Raw genomic sequence first — 24883 nt, forward strand, 5'->3', positions numbered from 1 at the left:
TATACTGTTAGTTTAAATACACCAACAGAGATACTTTCTTGATGCAGTGAAAATGCAAACCACAAGTTCAGGCCTTAAATCTGCGCATCGACCCATGTGAGGAAGACTTCTGCCTAAACCCAAACTGCCATTTGCACCACTGTTCTGCAAGAGGGATTCACTTTATACATCAGCTTGCAAAAACTGCAACTTTTAAGTATTCAGTTACTTACCCCATTTGGACTGGAGCCAAACATCATATTCAACATTTCTGTAAACTGATGGATTGAGTGATTTAAGAACTTTTTTAGGCAAGACCAACAAGGTAGGACTCCCATTGCTCTTAAGGTGCTGTATGAAACAAAACAAAGTGCTAAATGGTCAACTACCTAAAGATGTACAGTTATCCATTTTTCAGCCACAGTGCTCAAGCTTTAAAACGAAATATAAAGAAGCTGAAAATACATAAAGCATAAAGAGCTTTGAAAAATTAGTTCAATACTGTTCTTTTAACCATACCAGAGCAAAATTAAGAACTAAGCAGCATTGAGAAGGTCACTATACACACCTTTTGGCGCACCAAAAGCAAACATAACTTTACAAAGAAATAAGCAGTTTCAGATATCACACATTAGGAAAACTAGAAACTCATTCTCTCATGAACATTAAACACTGAAGAAATATAGCAGAGTACAAGTTATGAGGAAGAAAATAAATCTTAACGTATAAATACCTTGTTGCCAGAAAGAGATTTCAATCCATTCATATCACTAACTGTTGTAACTTTACTTCTGCAAAAGGACAGAAGCAAGCTGTGGTAATACAGTTGGAAGTAGTTGGAAGTAGAAATCAGTTGGAAGTAGATAAAAACACTGAAACTATCACTGTCTACGTATTTTTCAAGAACAAGCTTACCATAGAACATCCCCATCTCTTAAAATGAAATAGGTGCCTAGAACAAGAGCTGAATTTCTATATCATATAAAGGGAAAAATAAGATTTTTTTTTGTTTCAAGCAGAGGTTTTCCAAAGTCTCACACATACTGACTTAGCCATCATTTAAGCAAAGAAAAAAAGGGGGGGGGGGCAGGCAAGGGAAACAAAAATTACTCTAAAATTTTTGCAGCTACACAAGGAAAACCTAACAAAAGCAGACATTACAAAAAAAACCACACATTCAAAAGCAAAAGCTACTCCATCAGTCAACTGGCATCAGGCACTCTAATTTACTCTTGTTTTCTATACCTGACATTGCTGGAAATTGACCTTCCACAGAAAAAAACCCAAACAAGTATTTTTGTATTTTTCCCTACAGCAGTAGGAGTACAGCTGCCAGCATTATCTTTTCTCTAAAACTAACTGAACTATTACATTCAATAATAACATAACTGAAAAGCCCACCTTTCTAAAATGAAAAAGATCTTCTGGAAAACTAGGTATTGAAACAGATTAAAGTCAACCTTAAGAGAAGCCAAAAATTTAAGACTACAGAAACACAGCAAAATGTTTGTAATTTGTGTTAACTAGGTCAAGGGTCACACACACTAGCCCTTACATCATAAGACATATGGTTTAAATCAAAAACATTTGAGTTTGATAGTCCTAAGTGAGCATATGACCTTCATTTACAAAGGTGCTGTTAAGGTTAGCAGTATATTTTCTTATGAATCCCAAAAATACAGGGTAATGCTACCGCATATGAAGCCCAGGAAAGCTCTGAGAACAGAAAGAAATAAAGAAGGTTTCCACTCTCTGACATTTAACTACAATAATTGTTCCCTGAGGCAGAAATACTTTGTATTTTAATTGGAAGTGTTCCCTGGTATTTCTTTTTTTTTTTTTTTTTCCAAACAAGAAAAAAAACCAGTCCCTTTCCCAGAACTTGGTTTTCCTTCTGTGGCAATTTCCATAGTCTTCCCTTCTGTTGTTTTCAGCTTGGAGAGAAAAAAAAAAAAAAAAAAACACCTCCCAACATCTCAAGAAATTTCTTCTGCCACATGCCATACAGACTACAGCAGAGCCCCCAGAAAGGACTTTAATGACGCTCAGCAGGAAGAGCTGACACGATCCACTAGCATAGCGTAATCTCCATGGCTTCAATGGAACCTCACACAAGCCAGGGTTTTAAGAACAGTACTAAACGGAAGAAAAACTGCCAACATGTAAATGCAAAAACAGCACTGTGAAAGACTTACTGTGCAAAAGGAATCAGTAGGTCAAAATCTCAAAGCTGGCTAGAGCATCCAGGTCCAGCAAAAGGAATACAAACCCACAGCTATAACCACTTCACAAAGGTCAAGGAACAACATGGAGCAAGCTACATCTGTATTTCTCCATTAGCCACATCTCAAGCAGGCATTTCAGCCCCCAGATGTGGAAGCAACACAAGTTGGATTAGATTCCTGTAACCCTACTCATTTGCAAGTGTGAGCCAAGTTAATTCTCATGGAGTTTTACCATGCCAGACTGGCACACTGACAGCAATCCCAAGGGATTCTGCTATTTTAAACAGGAAGATGGACAGGTTGCAATGCCAATATTCCATTGTGTAAAGAGACCCAAAGCTAGCCTGCAGGAAGAACAGAGGAATCCAACCCCTGTCCTTAGGTACAGGGAAGATTACACATTTCAAGTTCGAAGTTTACTTCTTCATGCTTCTTTTCTTAGTAATTTGTGAAGTTTTTCAACTCCGTTACATTCTATTACCTATCAGAAATTCAGAACACTTTTCAACATGTGTCACCCATAGGTACCTTTCATTAACTTTTAAATCGCATTTACCTGTAGTTGTCATCTTCTGAATCTGACGCTGATACTTCACTGCTACCGTTACTTTCCTCTGTCACACCAACAGCACTAAGTTCTGCTATGATTTTCTTTACATCTGTATCAAATACTTTTTCATAAAGCAACTCATACAGCAGAGCTGGGGAAGAGGAAGAGAAAGCGGAAGGGAAAAATCAATTACAAGGTAAATGGGATTTTTATACCACCATTACAGATGCACTTCAAATTACTTCAATCAAAGCAAGCAAGCATTTTGATGTGCTAACTGAAACAGTGAAGGCATTAGAAGCAAAACCAGCTGCAGCTACTATGGCTTAATGGGTATACATGAAACTACTAGAAATCAGGTCTCTCAAGGGGCAAACTTGGCCTTAGCCTTCTAACTCTGCACACAGGCAGATTTCATAAGGAATTAGAATCCTTGCAGGGATTGTCACAAGAACGCATCAAAGGCGATTAAGACCTTTGGGTATTTCTGCCATCTAGTAAAGAAAACAACCAATGAAGACAGTTTTTTTTTGCACGTGCAACCCCCGTAATTTCTGTGAAAAGTTACACATGCAAGGATAATTTTAACATAGACAATCAATTTGCTAGCAGTCTGAAATACAAAAATAAAACCAGAATGGTGACCAAAGAAACGCAACAGATTAACAAATTAGTACATTAACATTTTCTGTTTTATTGGACCACCCAGATTCAAATTGGTCGGTAAATCTCCTCTTGGTATATAATCTGCTTTGTCAAGAATCAGGACACAACAGGAACTCACGCTCTCCAAAATCATACAGTCATTGACAACTCTAATTAAAGAATGACTATAATAAACTTTCATACGCAGCCTCTTCCTGAAACCCGATAGTGAACATTTTAACATTTCTGGTAAAAATACATGCTTTTAACTAACCAACATAATACTTACACTGGCACAGAGCAGCCTTTTCTGAATACTCTATGGGATAAACAATATCATAGTGGTTTCCATTTGAGAAGCACAGCAATACCTATTAACAAAACCACACAGATACATTAAATTGAGTTGAAAGGGTAGTGCTCATGTAAAAAAATCAAGTGAGATACAAAACCTAGAGTATCAAAGCATTGTTATCTCTCATGATCTCAAAGCATCAATAAATATCAATAAAATTATCAAAATGTTTCGCAGATGTCCTTTAAACCAAGAAGAATTTGACCAAAAGTCAAAAAGAATTCAAGACAGACGTAGCTATGCGAGTTAGCACTTGTAATAGAAAATTTTGTAAAAATCAGTTTACAAGGAAGATACACCGCACCCCAAATACGGACCATCTATTAAAAAGTGCTACATGTGTTAATAGAATAGCACCTTAAATACATACAAAAGAATTTGTTAAAATTGAATTCTCAGAACATTTCATTGCTTTGAATAGTAAAACTCAAATGAAACTACTTGCTGTTTATGAAGTAGTCTTAAATCAGCCTTTCACAGTAGCCAGGAATTATTTATTTAATTTTTTTTACCTTATCAGAAAAGCCATTTTCAGTTACATGTGAAGGAGAAGCATTTGGTTCCCGGTATATTATGAAATCTTTCCTGAGAAAAAAGTAGCAGTTAAAATTTCATTTAAAGATTTATGTCAATAGAAATTGGAATATTCAAGTCAAGTTCAAGAAACATACATAACTACAGAAAAGACCTAGTGGAAAAGAATACTGAAGATGATCAGTACAGCTATCACTGGTGAAAAAAAGCTTACTTTTGTAAAAGAATATACTAGAATAAAATGTGCTGGCACAACATACACAAAGCCAACAAGTCAAACAAATTTCCAGACACGGCTTTCTGGAGCTGTGTCTAGAAAGATGATGGCTTACCAGTCCTGGAGGAATTCACTACACTTTGCCATTTGGAAACCAACCAGAGCAAAGAGGAGGTTGGTTTTATGAATAGAGACAGGAAACCGTGGTAAATTTCCAGAAGATGAGCAACAGCTTAGGCTAAATCTGTACTAGCAGATTGACTACACGCGTGCAAGAACTCTTCTGGACATAGTGGCCAGCTAACAGCACAGCCCCCCCTCTGTGCACAGAAATTCTTCTTGCCTCCAAAACTAAGTTCTCATGCTCAGAAGGGTCCACACAACATTCCTGCTCCCAAACCATGGCCCAGCTGCCAAAGTGTGCTAAGGAATGTGCCAAAAGCCCAACCGACCATCAGCAGGCATTGTCTCAGCATCAGATACTGTAACCAAACCTCCAGCACCTCTGAAAAATCATGCCCTCCACATGTTTTTTCATGTGTAGCAAGAAGAAATCTTTCCTTGCATTTTAAAATGAATGAAACACTGCAAAAAAAAACAAAACCAGACAGACATTCAGAGGGCTCAGTTTCCTTTTCTCTTTGGATAAGGACTCCATGCTTCATGGAGTCGAACATCACGCTGCATTCATTGAACTCAAATTGCTAGATCTAAAGTGGCCCTCTTTTCTCTTCAACTGAGGTAACAGAAACTTTTTAGGAAGCTTGGACTGAACCAGCAGATAGCGTGCTGTTGCAGTGCTCACAGATACGCATCAAAGGTATCAGTCTAGTATAGTTTTTCAAAACAGATTTAGATATTTTTTTAATCACTGCAAGCTAAGTTAGGGTACCTCATTATGTGTAAGAAGATTAAATATAAGAAATGAACAGTTGAGCTACTACCATTAAGCAAATTTAGAAGTTACATTCTGCACTTACAACTATTTTTTTAGCTTGTTACATTAAAAAGCATAAAAAGCTGAACTGGGTATAAAGTGACAAATACAGGAAAATCCAGAACCGATACTGACATGCTATTTGATTTCATATTTTCTAAAAACTGAAAGACTATCAATCTTTGCTACGGGTTTTTCTGCTATAATCAGTCTCTGTCATAACCTTAAATTTAATTATTTTCTCTTTTTTTATCCCTAATCCTCCCTTTGAATTCTTTGCTCAGCCACCTATCACTTCCTTCAATTTCTTCTTTGCTCACACAAGCAAAAGTTTTATCAGTCTTGCAAAATGATTAAGTATATTCACAGGTGCTGTTTTTGGATTAAAAACAAAACAATACCAAAACTTTCTACAACAGCTCAGAAAAAGCAATTCTGAGAGGAAAATCATTTCATAGCTCAGAGACCCACCCGCTTCAGGGAGACAAGGAAGATTTACTAGATAACCAAATTATACTTTCGACAGATCCGAGGAGTGAAAATGAAAACAAGCCTCTTCATACTGCATTTCTGTCCTATGCTTGAGAAGCCTGAAACTCTCACGTCTCCACTTGGCACCAAATGGGAAATTCATACTTCTGGTTTCCTTGAGTCTGCCAGCACGCATGAAGGGAAGCAACTCTTTCCCCTTACCTCCATCACCATTCCTACCTTCCCAGAGCCTCTAAATTGCTTTTTTAATAGAAGCCAATCTCCCCAAAACAGTTATTGTAATATTTCTTGCACGTTCAACTCTGCAGTGAAATACTACATATAATTGCAACTATGCCACAAACCTAATCGTACTTCCCATAGAAATTGAAAAATCCTATCGACAACCAGAATTTGCCTCTGTATTCATGGATCAACTGCGGTCCTGGATACCAATGTATCACGACTTCAAAATAAACCACTTCCATGGCCAAAAATATAACAAACAGAAGATCATAACCATCTGGTTGCAATGTAATCAAGATGCAATTTTGTTGACTTATGTCCCTCTACATCCTGGCTCAATCTAACCACCAGACCTTCTCTTTAAGCTTCCAAGGCCAAACTTACTTTGACTTTCAGTTCAGTCCTCTTCCACCCATGCAGCACATGCAACTCTAAACTGTCCCACTAACCACATAAAATGCAAAGGTAGAATTTCATGCAATTTCTGGCACTTAATACTCATATAAGTACCTGAAAGTAGTATTTAACTAGTTTGTTTCTTTCCTCTTATCAACTGTCTCATCAAGAGTCCAAGTACAAAGGAAATCATTAATTTACAGTAAGCATTTTGAAATACTGAATTTAACTAGTTCACAAACAGCAGAAAGATGCTGTACATTGCTCATGCCCTTGCACAGTCATTAGAAAGCAGTTATAAATATCAAGCATATTGTTTCATACTACTTGTGAAGAAAGATTAATATATAGGATTACATTTAATTAAAATACATCAGCAAAACTGTACACCACCAAGAGAAGTGTTTATCTTCATATAAATACCAAAACATTTCTTAAGCATAGCTCAGACTATGGCCCCTGACAAACTCTTTATTTCATCCATGCTGATGGAGTGCAAAAAGGAAAGTTTATACAAAAAATACAGTAAGCTACAGCAGTACACCAGGTAGCCTTACATCGGTACATACAACTTCATACCAGGGGAGATGTGAGAATGGCTTTCTAGCATGCAGCCTACAGTACTCCAAGCTACATCAAAGCATTTGTACAGAGATAATGAAAAAAATGGTACAGCCCCCAGTCTAGCAACAGGCTTAGTATTAAAGCCTTGGTGAGAAATAGGAAGAAAAGGGATTTTAACAAAAAAATTAAAAGATGTGAAAATTAACAAAATACAAATTGTAATGACACTATCCACAATCAGTTGTGCAGATGAGATGCATGACATTATTGCAAATCCCCAATCAAATGTCTTTTTCAAAGCTCATTTTCTATTTTTATATAATACCTTGACAGCTGCCATTTTCAAAGCATATTTGTAATTTTCTGGAGAACTACAGTATAACACACAATTCCATCTTTGCTATTCCAACTGATTCACCAACAAAACAACTGAACTGAACTCAATTAAACATATTTAAAGGTTTTCTTACTTGTACATAAGAGAAAGGGCACTTATTTCTACTTGTCCAACCCATTCCTGTATTGAAAAAACAAAAGAAAATTAAGTTCAAATACACACAGTTATTACACTTCCTCCTGTGTAGATCAAGAGATGCAAGATATCATTGTCAAAAATATATTAACACCGAGTCCAAAATTCAGCCAAGACACTTTGACTGTATTTGAAGGGTTTTTTTGAAATAACAGTAACTACTCCAGTAAGGTGGTTAAGGGGTACAAGCTAGAGGAATTTCTTACAAAAGTAGAAATGGATTTGTATGAAAACTGAGGTAACTTAAAACAATCACATAAATGCAGATCTGTCATTAAAAAGTATGATTTTGAAAGGTGATACAGTGGTGAGGTTTTCTTTTTCTTTTGTTCAACCAACCAGCAGTCCAGCTTTTCAAAAGTGGTTTTTGAAAAGCGCAGGCATTAGATTTACCAAGTGCTTTTACAAATGTTACCCTTTACCTTCAAAACTGTCACGCTTTGAAGGCAGACCTTTAGCTACAGTCAAACCAGAAAAAGAACCTTGAGACTTAACTCTCACGCCTAAAACACAGATAATTTCTGTACAAGTGGCTCGATACAGTTTTGTCAAGTGCTCCAACAAAGTAGACAGCACTACCAAACAGCCAAAATGAACCTGCAATAGTTATATTTCTCATGCAAGCAGCTGTATATCGATACCTAAGACCAAAAATCTGTCCTTTAAAGCTGTTAAACAGTAAATCATCAGCAACACCATAACCCAGACTCAAATCATAGAAAAGCAAGATTTTTCTTCCATTCCCAGTCTAACTGCTGTACTGTGCTCCAGCATGATGTGACTAGATTTTCTCATTATTTCTTTATTAACTTTTTTCCTTTTTTAAATTCTTACTAAATTAAAAATGACTGAAGTGAAGTTTGGGGCAGCAATTTGTAGAGGGGTTTTTCTTCGGGGTTTTTTTTTTATATATATTTCATATTCAGAACAACATTAATTTCTCTGATCATGTAAAGAAGCTGCTGTATGTTCTATTTTTCAAAAAGATTTTTTTAAAAGTTAGTAGACATTATGAAAAAGACATTTTCTGTACACACATTGCAGTGCTGTAAACCATTCACATTAGTGTCATTCAATGCAGAGTATGTTCCACTGGAAAACAGCATGATTTACCGTTTAGCATAGCATATAACCTCAGGAACTGACTAACAAAGCTTTGCAATTAAAAATCCTGAAATAAACAAAGCAGTACAGAAGCAGAATAGGCTAACACCCACTTCTTTTCCTCCTTCCACCATTTATTTTGGAAACTGAAATAAAGAACCATCTGGTTAGCCACTCTTAACTGGGGATGCTGTAAGCATGGCAGGGGGAAAACACAAACAAACAAAAAATCCAAAGAAACAACCAAAAAACCCTACAAAACATCAAAAATTACATGCTCTGCTTTCTAGAAGAGGAAATTTTAATAAAATTTATGTACAAGCACTTTAAAAAATTAACAGATTTTGCAATGTTGTACTAGATAGTCCTCCCCGCCCCCTTACGCTTACATGAATTGTTAACTCCCTAACAAAAATACTGAAATTAAATTGGCAAGGGAGGGGAATAATAATAATTCTGCTTCAAATTATTATCTTCGTAAGAATCCGTGGCTATTGTTCATAACATCCCTTACATGACTAACTGTCTTTTCATCGCCTAAACCTTTAGGCCTTTATTCAAGGCTGTCTTCAAGAAAGAGCTAGCCATGCTGCTTCTTGGCATTTGCAGAGGCTAGAAACATTTGGATACAATTTTGAGTAACATGTTTACATCAAGACACACAAAAAAATCCACATATCATTTTACAATAGAGGACATGCATAAGAGTATATATTTGTGTAACCCAAAAACCTCTTAAGCTCAGTCAAAAACACGTGAGAAAAAATTCAATTACCCATCAACTTCAACAGAAGTACTACTTTCTATTACAAATAAAGTTTAACATACCTGTGGATTTTCCAAACATTTTAAATACTCTTCAAATGGCCCCTCTATGAACTGTATTAAAAAAAGTAATAATTAGTTATTTTTTATTAGCATAGCACATGGAATCCCCAGTCTGTGACCCATTGTACCAATGGGAATGAATGTACCATTGGAAATTTAAGCCTATCCTGCCCTCAAAGAGCTTACAATCTAAGTATAAAGTGATGTAGAGGTAAGCAAATAACCAGTCAAACATACAGGTCTGCATTCCAGAAAATAACCACATGAACAGCTTTCGGAGTCATTACACAATCCAAAACAAAACAAAAAACCCAAAGAGAAATCCAGCAGCCAAATAGGAAATCTGAAAGAAAGCAAAGATGCTGTCAAGTACATGTTTATGGGCAATTAATTCATCCCTGGCATGCACAGCATCACTGAAGAGAGCATGGGTAGGCTTATCAAGTATCTTGTTAAAAGAAAAAGGCATCAATGGACAATCAGACATGGGAGTCACATTTCTGTAGTATCCAAGTAGTGATAAGATACAGTATAGGCAAATCATGAAGCACTTTTCTCTCTCCTCTGTATCGCTTCAAACAAACTGCTTTTATTTTCAGTGAAAGGATGCAAACAGTTGGGCTACACTGCAAGCGCCAGGCTAAGAAAGCAATCTTTCAGCCACACTCCTTAACACATGAAGACACTAAACTCACATTTGTCAAAGCTGGAAAAAGATGCTGCAGTAACTGAGACATAGTAACTTCAAAGTGTTACAGCCATGCTGGCCAACAGAGCAGCTATTTAAATAGCTTCTTTTTCAAAATTTTAAAATAGCTACTTAGACACAAACTGCTTGATTTAGTTAAAATGAAGATCCACAGCAGTCCAACCAAAGAAGTAATTCCAAGTTAAGGTACAAGCTGGATGGCCTCTTATCACCCATAGTGATTAAGAAACAGTGTAATAAGAGAAACCGAGCAGAGTACTGAGATTAAAAATTCTGCTTTAGCCTTTCTGAAGCTGGCTGGACAGTGTCATTCATGGGAAAAAAAAAAAAAAAAAAAAAAAATCAGTCTGTCCAAAATTTTCGATTTAGACAAAAGGCATCGGGTATGTAGTTAAAAGGTGTATTAGTAAATAGACATTTACTTTGTTGTATTAGATCATGGACAGCAGTTGTTTTGTGTGTCCAAATTAAACAACCTAAAGGTAACGCACAGAGGAAGAAAGGAGGGCCACCAGAAAGTTCTCATAGAGAACTGAAGAGTTTAAAATGAGAATGAATATAAGACTACAGCAATCAAAGATAAAACTTCAAGAAAGGATGAGGATGAAAATGGAAGATGGTGGTTAAAGTCACCTGAAACTGTGGTGACAGCAGTATCAGTGGAATGAAAGAGACAAAAATCCAAGCTAAAATGGTTACAAATGACAAGAGAAAGAGGAACTTCAGTGAGTGCCACCAGTATATGTCAATAGAGCGTAACTCCAAAGATGACAGATGAGTAAATAGTTGAATTAAGAGATTATGGATAGAGATATCTGTTGTTTGCAGTGCATTTGTTTTGGGTTTTTTAGAAAGAGAAGTTAACAACGCTATATTCCAGGTGGAAAATACAAAGTATAGCAAGAGATGGGGAGCAAAGGAGATCAGCAGAACTGAAGTACCTGAGGGAGTAGGAACACTAGGAAATGAGAACACATACAAAACACCTCAATCATGAAACACCTATATGGAAAAATTACAAATTTTTTTAAAAGATTTTTTGGAAGGACAGTAAAGATGGATAGATGATAGGTCAATATCACTTGGACCAGTCTGAGGGAAAAAAAAAAAAAAAAGATCAGTGAGACTGGGAGTTTGGAGGAGAGAGATCAAGACTTGCCAGGGTTGACAAAGAAGTTACCCAGCTGAGAAGATGCAGAACTAGGGAGGGGAAACAGCACATATTTAGAGTCAAGAAAGGTCAAGGTATTTCCAAAAGCTACACAATACAACAAGAAAACAGAAGTACAGAGGCAGATACTGAGGTGAGCGGGGTAATTCTGGAAAGAAAGGGATTAAAGAGTCAACAATGAAAAAATAAAGTAAGAAGGGACAGAGCTCTAAGACTTGGTAAGTCCTCAGATGGTCTGGAAACAAACAAAGAGTCCTGGCAAGCAGAAATAGTGAAGTCAGAGCTGCATCCTGCCAGAAAAAAATCACTGTATTTTATGTCATTCATTCCTGACAACTCCCACATTAACAGTGATCAGTCACATTTGAGCATAGGGCACTTTGTCAGAAACTACAGCAAATACACACACTCTTATTCCTGCTTTCCTTCTCTTCCCTATACCAGTGTGCATCTAAAACAGCCTTTTTAATTCTGATCCAGGTAAATTTAGAACAGAAGAAGAGTGCTGAGTAATAATCCTTTAGTAACAAATGCTTACACATACTCCTATTTTGCCTATCCTCAAAATTAGTTAAATAGCATATACTCTAGAATACATACAAACCCGAGCAGAAGCAACATTACTTATTATTGTTCTTTTAAAAGGAAGAAAAGAAAATGGATTTTTATAACCTTAACACTGACAATGTTGGCCAAATATAGATCAGTATCAAAATATTTTATGTCCATAGTTGATGGGAAAACTTCGTTACAGGTGTCAGAAAAAGAAACCACAGTGGCATTGCATAGTAAGTTGTAGACCCTGAAACAATTTTACTAACCTCATTAGTCAAATCCCTTATATATTGTAAAAGCAATTAAGTAGCACAATAAGAACATTTTATGACTGTTATTAAAATTGGCATTACAGTAAAATGAAATCCAGATTTTGGTTGCTCCACTATAGACTATGAAAGTTTAAGAAAGTTTGTTTCTTAACGAGCATTAAAACCCCTTCCCTCTCTTCCCACCCCACATCCCTCCAGTCCAAGCAGTACATATGTCCTTCTCCAAGCTTATGAAAGTAAGTTACTACCACACACGTGCCAATTAATTTAAAGTGCACTCCCTTTTAAAAAGCAACAACTAGTATATAGCTACGATGAATACTGTCACAAACAGCAGAATGTATCTTAGAAAAGTGGAAGGAACAGAGTAACTTTCTTTTAAATGCTCACAAAGAAAACAAAAATACTTACTGCTTCAAATTTCTCCCTATTTTTCCGAAGATAGTCTACACAAGCCATCCTAACATCAATATGCCGAGACTGAGAGTGTAACACCTATAAAGGGAGAAAGAAAAGAAAGTGACACTGGCTCTTAGGAGTTTTGATGACAGGTCACAAATAATGAATGACTTGTCTAAATACAGGCTTGGAAATACTCTAGTTTTATTTTTAAGACTATTACAAATGTGCATCCATTCAGTAACAACAATTTTATGCAGGTGAAACCTCAACTTTTATCAAAAACTGAGTAACTGCAGAATCCACAGATTTACTAAATTGAAACATTCATTTTTATGAGGATTTATTAAGCTAAATTAATAGCAATTGTTGTCATTCTTTAACTGACTCCTTTGTAAAGACTTCAATTAATTGAAGAAGTAAGTTACCACAGCAGTGGATGAGGAAATCAACTACCAACATGCACTGATCCAAATGAAATCAAACCAGATATAAGAGAGTGCAGGTCTACTTTCTCTTGACTTTAAGTGGTATAGGCCTGTTGCCCAAACATTGATCTGGAAGCCAGAAATTCAGATCTGGAATCTCTACTGGAAAAATATAATTTTCATCACAGGTTCAGAGCTCTTTCTAACATGACTTCGCCTGCATCCTCACTACAACATAGGGAGGTTCCAGTCAACTTAAACTGCAGCCTCTCTTGCAAACCTTACACACAACCCTCAATTTAAAACACTTCCAAGTTCAGATTAGTTCAGTTTTTCCTGCATGAAAACTACAGAGATTAGGCCACATTTCTGGATAAACACCTACTAACTCTGAATTCGAGACCTTCCCTTCAATGAAACACGAATGGGATGTTAAAAATTTAAGTAACAGTTGAAAAAAGTTCTACATAGGCTTGAAAGTGGGAGAAACCTTCTATATATACTAAAAACATCAGAATATCAATGTAAGTTTATTGATTATTCCTTTGAAATAACTGGTCACTTCAGATCAATAACGTTTGCTTGCCTGAACTTATAAATTCAGTGGAGAAAGTAACTTAAAAAACGAACAAACCACGTATAATTAGCACAGGAATCTGGGCTCCCACAATCGGAAGCACCAGAGCTCCCACTGCTGTTTGTTTGTATTTAAGACAAGATGACGCTGTCACTTTTTTCCTTTACCAGTAACACTGAAATGGGGGAGGGGAATTCAACAGGAAGAACTGAAAATAAATTACTCACTTGCTCTAATTTTATAGTAAACTAATTCACAAAACTAGAACGAGGCTTTTCAGCTCTTTCTACTAAATTCCGTTCCCCAAATTGTCCCATACAAAGCCACTGTCCCCAAACGTTGAAATCTTACACTGAAGAAAGCTCCAAGGCAGCACTGGAAGGTCAAAACAGGTAACAATTTCTCGATGACAGAAGGCGGCCGTACACACAGAACTTCACTCACCTCGCAAGACTATGTTCAAAATAATGGGGTTTTTTCCCGGCACATGACTGTGTAACCTTAACCTATACTTGTTTGCATTTCAACACTAATTATCCCCTGCTAATAAGATCCACTTCCCATGCTTTCATGAGAAAGTAGCTCTGTTTACATAAGCAGTTACCTGCTCGGCCACAGCCCTGAAAAGACAAGATCCATCCTTTGCAACTCTCTTTCTGTACAAGCCCTGAGATCGCAAGTAGCAGTCCATAGAAGCGTCCCCAGGGGCGTCCATGCCGCTGCCTTGATGACTCTGCTCCCCGCCGTCGGGTCTGCACGCTGCCTCCATGTTACCACTTCACGCCGTGGAGACTCGCTGCACCTCTCCTAGCCCCACATGGCCAGGTAAACCCAGCCAGCAGCTCTAGGGCCAGGCCAAGGAAACAGCAGCAGGTGGGGGAAAACAGCGCTGCCCCCCCCCGCACTCGAGGTAGCAGCAGCAGTAAGAAAAGCAGCCGGGCTCACGTTATCAACTTGCATGTGGGAATCGCGCAGCGGATCCGCAAAGTTTTACTCCGCAGTCTGGACTTGCAGCTCCGTGAAAAAGCGTCGCTTCTAGGCTTCTCTGGAGGGCCGGGCAGCAGCTCCTGGACGCCGCTCAGGCGGGGGCCCGATCCCGCTTCTCCCTCGGGGCGGCGGTTCCCGGCGACTCCCGCAGCCCGAGCGCGCAGCCGGCCTGCCAGGCGGAAAACAAAAGAGAAAGGACATGTGCTACCGCCGCCGGGGAGAGGAGGGGGGGGAGGAAAAAAAAAAAAAACCACACACACCGAAAAAAAACACCAAACAACACACGAAACCTGGCATTTACTTTCACTTTCAGCCCGGGCGCTGCTGGGAGCGGTAGTCCCGGAGAAGGGAGAGGCGGGAGCCGGGACCCCGGTGGGGGCCACCCCGCTCCCGGGGCTCGGCTGCGAGCCCCGCACCCCGGCAGCCCCGCTTCGCTCCGCAAGAGCTTTTTAGTTTTAGAACTAATACCGGGATGCCTGAGACCCAATCCACAGATACCTGGACTTTGTGGATTTAAGTTTGGTTTTGATTCCCGCCTTCCCAACAGATTAGGTGGTGAAATTATTTTTTTAGTTTATCCACTTGCAGGAAGGAAGACGGAAATAAAACTGGGAGAGTAAAAGGGATTTTCAAAAAACCATAGCCATTCAATACTTTCAATACACTGCTTTTTCCATATACCACCTTTAGTGGTAAGAAGCAGCAAGCATTTTTAATACAATTGCATGACTAAGTTTTGCTTGGCATCGTAAATGGGCTTTAGAAGATTTTGGTGCAAAAAGCGTGACAAGGAAGGCAGCTTCCCAAACTTGTAAGGCTTTTTTTTTTTTTTTTTTTACTGTGGCTATGCAACTTGGAGCAAAAACTACAACACTTTCAGTATAACTAGCGATAAATAAAATGCTACCAGTTACTACTTAGCTTAAATGAACAAATGTAGATGCAAGAAAAGAGAGGTGAAGACAGAAGGAACAAACCCCCTGATTTTTACTTTCAACCAACAGTAATACGACCAGGGAGGGCGGTGACTTGAGCTGAGCTCTGTATATAATAACTGACTGAACAAGCAGAAGTTACAAGCCAGGCTGAGGCTAGCGCTCCATACAAGCAGTATCAAACCCCTTTTTCCTAACAACAGGCCAGCTTTCAGAAAGGAGCTGGGTCTACTGCAAACAAGAGCAAATTCCCAACAAAACAAGAAGAGAAACAGAGAGAAGTGAAAGTGAAATCCTAACAGCACCTGAACCTCCAAAACACTGGAGAGGTGGTTAGGCAGCGTAAAGATGATTGAGACAAGGAACACAAGGGGCTAGAGGGAAAGCTCAAACTTCTCACCAGAAGATGGAAAAAGTCATCTAACAAGGCTGAACTATAAACAGTTGCTGCCACTGACTCAGCTACCATATTCGCTGAAGAAACTCAGACTAGCAGAGTCCCGCATGTGAGAGGTGCTTCTTCTGTAGACAGAAGTGATTTGGCACTATGCTCTTGAGACCTATCAAACTCATGTCATTACATGAGTTTCTTAGGAATATTCCATTTTTCCTCACCCTATTTGTCATGGCTAGAGACAGAACTATCTTCTACAACATGTTCACAGATTTGTCTTCTGTCACATTTGAGCCTTTTGCCACTGTGATTCTAGAGGCCGGTTAGAGGAAGGGCAAATCCATCTGTTAAGACTCAAGAATGCCTATACACAAAGGCATCCAGTACGTGACAGAACGTAAACATAGTTCTGGTAAGTGAATACACTGAGAAATTTAAAGAATTAAACTCATACAGTTGTCAGATTCCTAAAAGCCTGTTCTTTTTACAATTGATTCCTGAAGTCAATCAAGCAATGGTGAGCCACAGATTATTTTTTTTTCCCCACAAGTACCCCTACGCAAGTATTTCTGAAGAGGTGATGTTCTCACTGAAGAAATATAGGCTGTGCACAGAGTTTCTAAGGCTTAAGGAGAAACGCAACCACCAAAAGACACCTGAAGCATCTCAACGTTAAAACAAATGCTCCATCAAGATAAGAATGGCCAAATTATACCTCAAGAGTTACTACAAGCGTTCTAATCAGCAAGGAGCTTTATTAACACTTTCAGCCAGCACTTCTACCACAAGCAGCAGCTCCAGCCATTAGTTCCTCCTCCACACCAACCTCTATCGCCCACACAAGCACTTCTGCTGCCCAAATACTGACCCAGCTCAGGAAGCTGACTCAAGCTAAAAAAAAAAAAAAGAAATGAAAAATAAACCACAAAGAACAGAAAAAGAAAAAAACAAAAAACCGCAAAAAAAACCCCACAAACCCAACAAACAACCCAACTCTGTTGTTAAAGGAGGATTAGTTTCGTGATTCAGCCCACGGCCTGCCTGTGCCAACACCTGGCCAGCCCGGGGCGGGGGGCTGCCTCCCCTCAGCGACCTGCACTGCCGGAGGAGACCGGCCCCCGCCCGCCCCGCGCCCGCCCCTTCCCGCACCGGGCAGCGCCGCTCGCCAGCGGCCGCCCCCGGCCCGCCAGCCCGGCAAGGGCGGCCCGGCACAGGCCGGGGACCGGCACCCGGCAGGGGCGGCCCCTCGGCCTGCAGCCCAGCGGCTTCTCGGAGCAGGAGCAGGTCCAAGCGGGCCCTCCCTGCGCGGCCACACCAGCCGCCACCGGGCGTGCGGGGCCGGGCTCCCCGCCCCAAGGGGCCGCGGCGGCGGCGGGGTCCGCACCGCCCCCCGCAGCAGCGTTGCCTGGCACCTACCGACGGAGGGGCGGGCGGCCCCCTCCTCCTCCTCTCCTCCTCCCGAGCAACAGCTGCAGTGGCGGCAGCAGCGGCGCCGCCCCCTCCTCGCCTCGCAGCTGCCCCAGCGGCGGCGCAGGCACTTCAATCTCCCGCGGCGGCCGCCCTGCTCGCGTCGCTCGCCGATGATGCGGCCGCTGTCAGCCCCGTCCCGGTCTCGCCCTCCCGCCTCGCCGCCTCTCATCACTCTCCGCCGCGCGCGCGCCCGCTCCGCTCTCGCCCCCCCCCCCCCCTTCCTGCTGTTGGTTTGTCCCAACGGCCTCACCCGCGGCGGCTCGTACCACTTGGCGCACAGGGGAGGAAAAAGAGGGTGGCCGGGGAAAATTGCCCAGGTACTGGAGGAGGGAGCGGCGTTTTAGCGCGGGAATGTTTCTCTGGGCTGCGTCTCTGCGTGGCCTTAAGGAGCCGGACGGTACCGAGGCGAGAAGCAGTCGCCTCACCCCCCCCCCCCCCGCCGGGGGCACGCAGTGGTACGGCCGGAGAACATCTCGATCCCCCCCCTACCCCGCCGCTCCCAGTGCGCTGGTCCGCCGCCGCGGAGGGCGGGAAGGGGGTTACGGCCCGCCTTGTCCTCGCAGCGCTGTAGCATAGCCCAGTTGGAACGGGGGGCGTTTGTAAGAGTTTTTCTGACAGGTGAATATTTTGTTTTAATGCGTTAACAGCCCTGAAGAACAGGTGTGGGACAGGAGAGGGGGGACCCGGCGATCCCATCGGCCGGCCTCGCTGCTAAAAGGGAAAGCTGTTAAACTGGGCCCTGAGGGGATCGGGGGTGCTGCTACAGCAATGGCCTGTGTTTCCATACCGCGTTGCTTTTTTCAGAAATGCTGTAACAGACGTGAAAAAATGTAAAGTGTCTGTAAATCAGTAGGGGGAAGGTTGTGAGAACAGTAAGCGAGTGTGTGGCAAATACAAATTTTATGTATTTTTCTCTCCCAAAATTAGAATTTTGCCTCCTCCCCCAATCCTTATTTATGCTAGGAAATAGTCACTTATAGCACATGATCGAGCCAAAGCATTTAGGGGGAATTGATAAAATAAATACTTCAAATTTTCTAGCATTAATGTTATTGTTGGTGATAAAGCCCAATTCTTAAGGAGACACAGTAAAAAAACCCCATGTAAGTGTGGTCTGGTTAGAAAAAATACTTATAGCCTGCTTGTTCGCTTAGTAGTCTGTGATGAGATTTTTGTCTTTGTCTGAAATGATCATTTTTGGTTGAAATAGAATGTGAGATTATATAAACCATTAGGCCTGTCTGGTAAGGTGCAATTCAGTCTTACCTTCTCTGTGAATGTTAAATAGAAGTTGGCATCTGAACAGTTTTTTTGAAGACAGTAGGCTAAAAACCAATCCAGCCTAAGTCATTCATCCCTATTTGGTCTTGGGTTTCCAGAGTTACACTACAGTACGCATTTGAGCTGGTAGTGCCTCTCTGTGACTGTTTGTGCCAGATTGTGAAGCACTGAGAAAACTGACCCAGCTGACAGCCAGGTGTTAGCCTGCAATTATTTTTCAGTGAGATCAGGTCTTCAAACCATTTTGTTGTGCACTTGCTGCGCAAACACTGGCACAAGAGAGGGGAGAAGGTAAGAAAGAGCAAATAGATGAAGAGGACATTACAGGTTTGCGTTCTGTTGTAGTGCCAGGCCGGGTCCTTGTCAAACTCCAACTTGAGAGACCAATGGTGTTAGAGTTGTCCCAAACCCCTTGTACCAAATCTGAACAGCCTGCTCAAAAGTTTTAGTTTAATTCTTCCATGGTAAAATTGGATCCCCATTGGATGTGTGAATTCTGACAAGTAACAATTACTTGGGTTTTGGAGTCTTTTGTGAATGTTTACAATCTCTTGTCCAGGCTGTGTTCATACTGGCATTTACAAAACAGTTATGCCCCTCGTGAAGAAGCTTTAAAAAATACATACACAAAATAATTGAACAGTAAGTAAGAGATTCTCTTACCTGTTGAAAGGAAAAATCTTTTCCTGACATCAGAGGTAGCATAAATAGTTCAGTCCAACATTTAATTGAGTTGGTAGGAAGATTTCTGTTGCCATTAGTGGGTGATGGATTAGGCTTAAATATAGGATAAGAGCATCTTCAACACAAACCATTTTATTTATGGATTTCTGTGTGTAGGCCAATTTGGTTTTAATTCTGCTGATGAAGGATAGACCTGGATTTCACGTCCATCTTGCAGAATAGCAGTGCAATTGTAGCAAAATACAGTAATGGTTGCATTACTCCTCCATACTATTTATAGTTGACTACATCTTTGTGCTTTATGCATGAGTCAAAGATCATACACTCCCGGAGTCTGCGTTCCTTCATTACATCTCGGCGAACTACAGAAATGTAGTGTACTTGAGACTGAAATTATTATTCTTCAAAAATGTGATAATCATGTAACATTGTGCCTTCTGGAGAGTTTTGGTCAAGGCTAGAACCCACCCTGATATTTTAACTGCTTTCCTTCCATGCAGATTTAATAGTGCACCAGATTCAAGGTGTTTAATGTTCAGGTGGACAGTACCTGAAAAATGATGGGCTGATGGCACAGTCAGCAGCTTAATATGACAGCACAACAGAGCAAGCAACAGAAGAGTTGGCTTGAGTGTGGGGAATGAATTCCTGTGAAAGCAACTAATTAACATTGTCCTACATAGAATGAAAAAGACAGGATAAAAGGGCTGCATGTGATGTAATTGGCCACATTTCTTATTTCTCTACCAGAAGTATTTTTGATGCTGCTGTAGGAGTTGTATTCTGAGTTTCTGGCCAGAATATCACATTGCAGTCTCTAATTTGGGGAAAAAAGTTCTCCTTGGTTGGATTTTTTTAGACAAATGGTTGCCATTCAGTACAACACAAATGAAAAAAGCACTTTGTGGTAAAAGTTGTTCCTTCTACCCTTGTGGAACACTTTATAAAATGTCTTGAAGATGTTGGTCTGAAGTCATGTGTTTGTGTAGTCAGGAAGTATTGAGAGGTGAGGCAAGAAAAGTAATTTTAAAAGTTTTGGAGTTTATGAATGTTTGCATTGTTAGCTCGTCTTGAAGTAGCAGAAATACTGAATCCTGGTTTCCCACAGTGTTGTGTCCTCTGTCTTTACATCATTTATACATGGTCCTGCCACAACAATAGCACAAGTTTCCTGCCATGTTCCCTTATTTCTAGATGTACATTGCTCTGGCACACCACTAGACTTGTAGCTCTCTGACAGGCACTGTAATACACCCATCTTGCCTCTGTGCTCCCTAAGTGCTAGCCAAACAAGAGGTAGCAAGTGTCGTGCCTGATTCTGAAATACACTGGTTTTGTGCTGAGGGGCTTGGCTTGTGCTCATTATCCAGCCAGGAGGCCAAAAAGGGCAGGTAACTTCATGTTCAACAGTGACAGTAATTTGGGTCTTTCTCCTTGAGTTGCATATTGATTTTCATGATACTTACAGAATCTTACCATCACAGAGACTTCCGTTCCTCTGTCATATTTGTTCACAATTTGCAGATTGATTCCAAACATGTGTGAGAGAGAAGAAACCAACAGATAATCAAGCAGACAGTATAAACGATCCTTTTTTCTTTTTTTTTTCCTTTGTTCCAAACTAGATTAAAAGTGGTAGTTGTAAAATTAAAGGTAAATGAAGGGTTTGTCTTTATGAGTTTATAGTACCTTTTATAATCAGGTTTTGACTCCGAAATGGAAATATGTAAATCTATCTGTAAACCATCAATTATTTCAAAGCCAAATTTATTACCTGAGGTATTGGGTGATCAGAAGAGAACAGAAGACCACAGGAGAGGTTTGTGAGGTAGTTGGTACATATGTAGAGAAACATTAAATGCATTAATAAAGGATTCTAACTATAGCTATGGAGTTAGATGAGGGGTCTGGAGTGCTGCGTGATATTGAAATACGCTTTGAGGCCAAGAAAACTGGTATGAAGGAAGATGGCAGAGCCATATCCATTTAAAAGAATGTCTTTAGGTATATAAAGATAAAACAAGGAATTGGGTTCGAATGGGTGTCAAGTATTACGGTAGGTAATGTGAACAGTACACTGTACCCAAAAAGCGTACTCTTTCCCCGGTTGCTTTATACTAACAGGAACTTGTATTATTGAGTCTGCGTGGCAAGGTTTTGGTAGCAGGGGAGCTACAGAGGTGGGTTCTGCGAGAAGCTGCTAGAAGCATCCCCTGTGTCCAGTGGAGCCAATGCCAGATGGCTCCAAGAGGGACCCACCACTGGCCAAGGCTGAGCCCATCAGTGACAGTGGTAGCGCCTCTGGGATAATATATTTAAGAAGGGGGGAGCAGGAAACCTGAGCAACTGCAGCTGGAAAGAGGAGTGAGACTATGGGAGAACAACTCTGTAGCCCATGGTAAAGCCCATGGTGAGGCAGGCTGTCCCCCTCATACCATGGAGGTTAGCCATATGGCAGATACCCACCTTTCGTTATATTTTCTCTCCCCTGTCCAGCTGAGGTGGGAAGTGATACAGTGGCTTTGGTGGGCACCTGGTGTCCAGCCAGCATTAACCCACCACAGGACTGCTATGGACAGAATGCCACCTTTTCCCCAGTTTTTTTCCAGCTCCCTCCTCTTGTGCCTAGGCTGTCCTTCATAAAAAGTAATTTGCTGCTGTTTTCAACAAATTTTGTTTCACCTAGATCAGGGGACTGATGCAGCTGACTGCTTGGCTGCAAGTACGTTGATGTCCAGTGAAAAGTGGACAAAGGGAGTCCATGATAAAAGTTAGGAAGGAAAGGGATTTCTTTACAGAAGTAAATGTGTGACTGCAGCTAGGAAAAGTGAGGAGTCTGGCAGCAGTATTTTGTTTCAAAAGCAGAAAAAAATATTTTCTGTAACTCAGAATGAGTAAACAGCATATATTAGAGGAGTGGTTTAAATCAGCCATCATGAAAATTAATCAAATCAGTGAACAGGAAACATTGATTTAAATGATTGTTTTTAATCTTGAATTACAGTTGTATTTTTTCTTAAAGACTGATTTTTCACTGATTGGTAACCATTAAAATGTGCTGATTATAGTCATTATGCATAATTTAGCATTTCTTTTTGCTAACAAAGAGGGCATGCTATATCTACATAAATCTGAGACTTTTCAGACTTTTAACATAACATTCATGTGGATTCCTAATTTTTATGTACATTTTACTATTTTAGAAGATGTGGACCATTTTATTTCTTTTTTTACTAGATAATTGTTACACTTCTATTTGTCATTCGTATTGAACTCATAGTAGATAAAATACAGGAATTGAGAAAATAATAAAAAAACCACTATAGTTGCTTTTGGTTAAGTAAGATTACTATAAATGTGTTTGAACCTTCTTAAGAAGATTATCTAAGTATGTTTTGCATTGAAAAAGTTTTTATTAAAAAAATGGAAATATACTTGTAGGAAGATAATTTAATTGGTATGATCACTCAGTCTTTCAAGTGTGTAAAACTAGCAGAGATCATCCTGTCTTTTCCATCTGTTTCTTATTTATGGATGGAAATAATGAGAAAAAAACTAAACAGCTGGGATAATTAATTTAAGTGATCTATCTGAATAAACAGAAATCAGTAAAATACTGCCACCTTGCTTGCAGAGAAAGATGCTAGTCAAAAACTGGTTTAACAATTCAACAAACAGATTAATTGTTCAGCGCATGACTTTGTAGTATTTGTTTTTTAAAGCAAACATATTTAAAATTAAATTTTAAATTATTCAACCTGATTGATTTTATTATTATTTTATTTTAGAGAGCCGGAGAAGTTACTAGGGAAGAACAATTTTTCAGCCTTACACTTAAATAAAACACAAAGTCAAGACCTTCTAGAAACCAGGTACTTGTCATGTTTAAGAAGGCTGTACATGATTGGAGGAGCTTGTCTTTTAGCAAAGTTAGAAAAAATATCATTCAAATACATAAATCTTTAATATTGCTGTGGAATATTCATTCCTGTGTTTTGAAATGAGCAGCAGTTCATACTACTACCAAGTTTGCTGAAAGTAAGTACAAGTGCAATGAAATAATGTTCAGAAATAAAATCAGGATAAATCATGTTACTAATAAAGCTCTAGTGATAAAAAAAGCCATATACAAAGAAATGGACTTTGTGTCAGGCAATCTGGCTAAGTAATAAGAACCGCTGGGAGTGAGGTGGGGTGGGTTGCCATTCCAGCTAAGTCCTTCTGATGCCTGTGCCGATGTCAGCAATAGAATAAGTGAAAATTTGTAGCACTTAAGATGCAGTCGTTTTCCTGATGGTTATCAGGCCAGTGGCCATATATTGTAGTTCAGCTTATTAGCCTTCAGGTGGCATCAGCTCCTTGAACATTTTAGGTTTTGATTTTTCTAAGGAGTTCCCAGTGTGAGAAGAGGGAACACAGCAATAACTTTTGAACTGATGCTTTGTTAAGGAAACAGCCAGTACACTCAATGCATGCTGCACCTCCCGTCTCCACGACCCCCCCAAACAAAAAAACATAAAAAGAGTTTTTTGACTGAAAACATGAAGGACGTTCTTTCTGGAGCCCAGCCCCAGAGCACAGGGCTGAGAAATGTCTGATTCTGAGCTCGGTCTGTCCCCAGGCATTGTACTACAACAACTCTGAGGTGTAAATAAAGCAGCAGGGGATTGTGAGGTTGTTCTCCCATCTATTCTGCCTCTGCCAGCTGTATAGAGGCACAGAAATAGACTGGTTTGTTGGCTTGATGCCATGAGAGGCTCTTTGTGTGCTGAAGTGATACATTAGTGGTTCCCTGTGCTGTGGCTAGCTCTGGTTTTACTGTTGATGCGTGAAGTGACAGTATTGCAGTATGTAGTTGTGATTAAGATTATGAGAAAAAAGTATAACCGATAGCACACTGCTTTGCTGAAAATACCATTGTGTTCCTAGGTTTTGTGAATGACTGCAAGTAGCATTGTTTGAAACTATAAATATTCTACATACGGTGTTGCATTTCAGTAGGATACAGGGCTTCTGCATATTTTTGAGTATAAAATTAATGTGTGTTCTGTGTAAGAGAGAGAGTACTAATTCAGCTGATGATGACACACAGGGGCATTTAAGCTGTGCATGTCTCTGCTGCAGAATTTTTCAATGATATGCCAAATTAACTGAAAAGGAAAAGAACTGAGTAAGGCTGCCATAGTTAGCGATGTGCAGTTCCATCTTAACTGCAGAGCTTTTAAGCCTTTTTTTCATCGAAGTACAGAACCTCTTTAACAAGTGCTGCTAGATCCATTTTGCGGGTCAGGAAACTAGAACATCAGAATTCGATGATACACACATGATCATCCAGGAAGTGTCTGACATATCTGGAAATGGAACCTGTGTGGGTTACCGATCTGTATTCTTTTGCCTTAACTGCCAGATTAATTTTACACTTGCTGTACATCTTTATA

At 40.0% G+C, this 24883-nt stretch overlaps 1 protein-coding gene across 7 annotated transcripts in view; it reads right to left on the bottom strand.

The window, feature by feature from the left end:
* Nucleotides 1-17677, bottom strand: part of OTUD4 (OTU deubiquitinase 4) — a 34600-nt gene extending 16923 nt beyond the window's left edge. For 3 of the 7 annotated variants that reach the window (XM_055797590.1, XM_055797594.1, XM_055797589.1), the window contains exons 1-10: nt 17427-17669; nt 14299-14850; nt 12702-12785; nt 9584-9634; nt 7590-7636; nt 4267-4339; nt 3689-3770; nt 2761-2905; nt 713-770; nt 213-330 (exon numbers count right to left, since the gene is read on the bottom strand). In XM_055797590.1, the coding sequence (XP_055653565.1) occupies nt 213-330; nt 713-770; nt 2761-2905; nt 3689-3770; nt 4267-4339; nt 7590-7636; nt 9584-9634; nt 12702-12785; nt 14299-14463 (823 nt within the window). In that variant the 5' untranslated portion in view covers nt 14464-14850; nt 17427-17669. Of the gene's footprint in view, nt 1-212; nt 331-712; nt 771-2756; nt 2906-3688; nt 3771-4266; nt 4340-7589; nt 7637-9583; nt 9635-12701; nt 12786-14298; nt 14851-17426 lie in introns of those variants that run through there. The other 4 variants (XM_055797593.1, XM_055797591.1, XM_055797592.1 and 1 more) reach the window with 2 other exon arrangements.
* Nucleotides 17678-24883: the final 7206 nt, after the last annotated feature.

The sequence above is a fragment of the Falco peregrinus genome, chromosome 2 (genome assembly GCF_023634155.1).
Source record: "Falco peregrinus isolate bFalPer1 chromosome 2, bFalPer1.pri, whole genome shotgun sequence".
Lineage (NCBI taxonomy): Eukaryota > Metazoa > Chordata > Aves > Falconiformes > Falconidae > Falco > Falco peregrinus.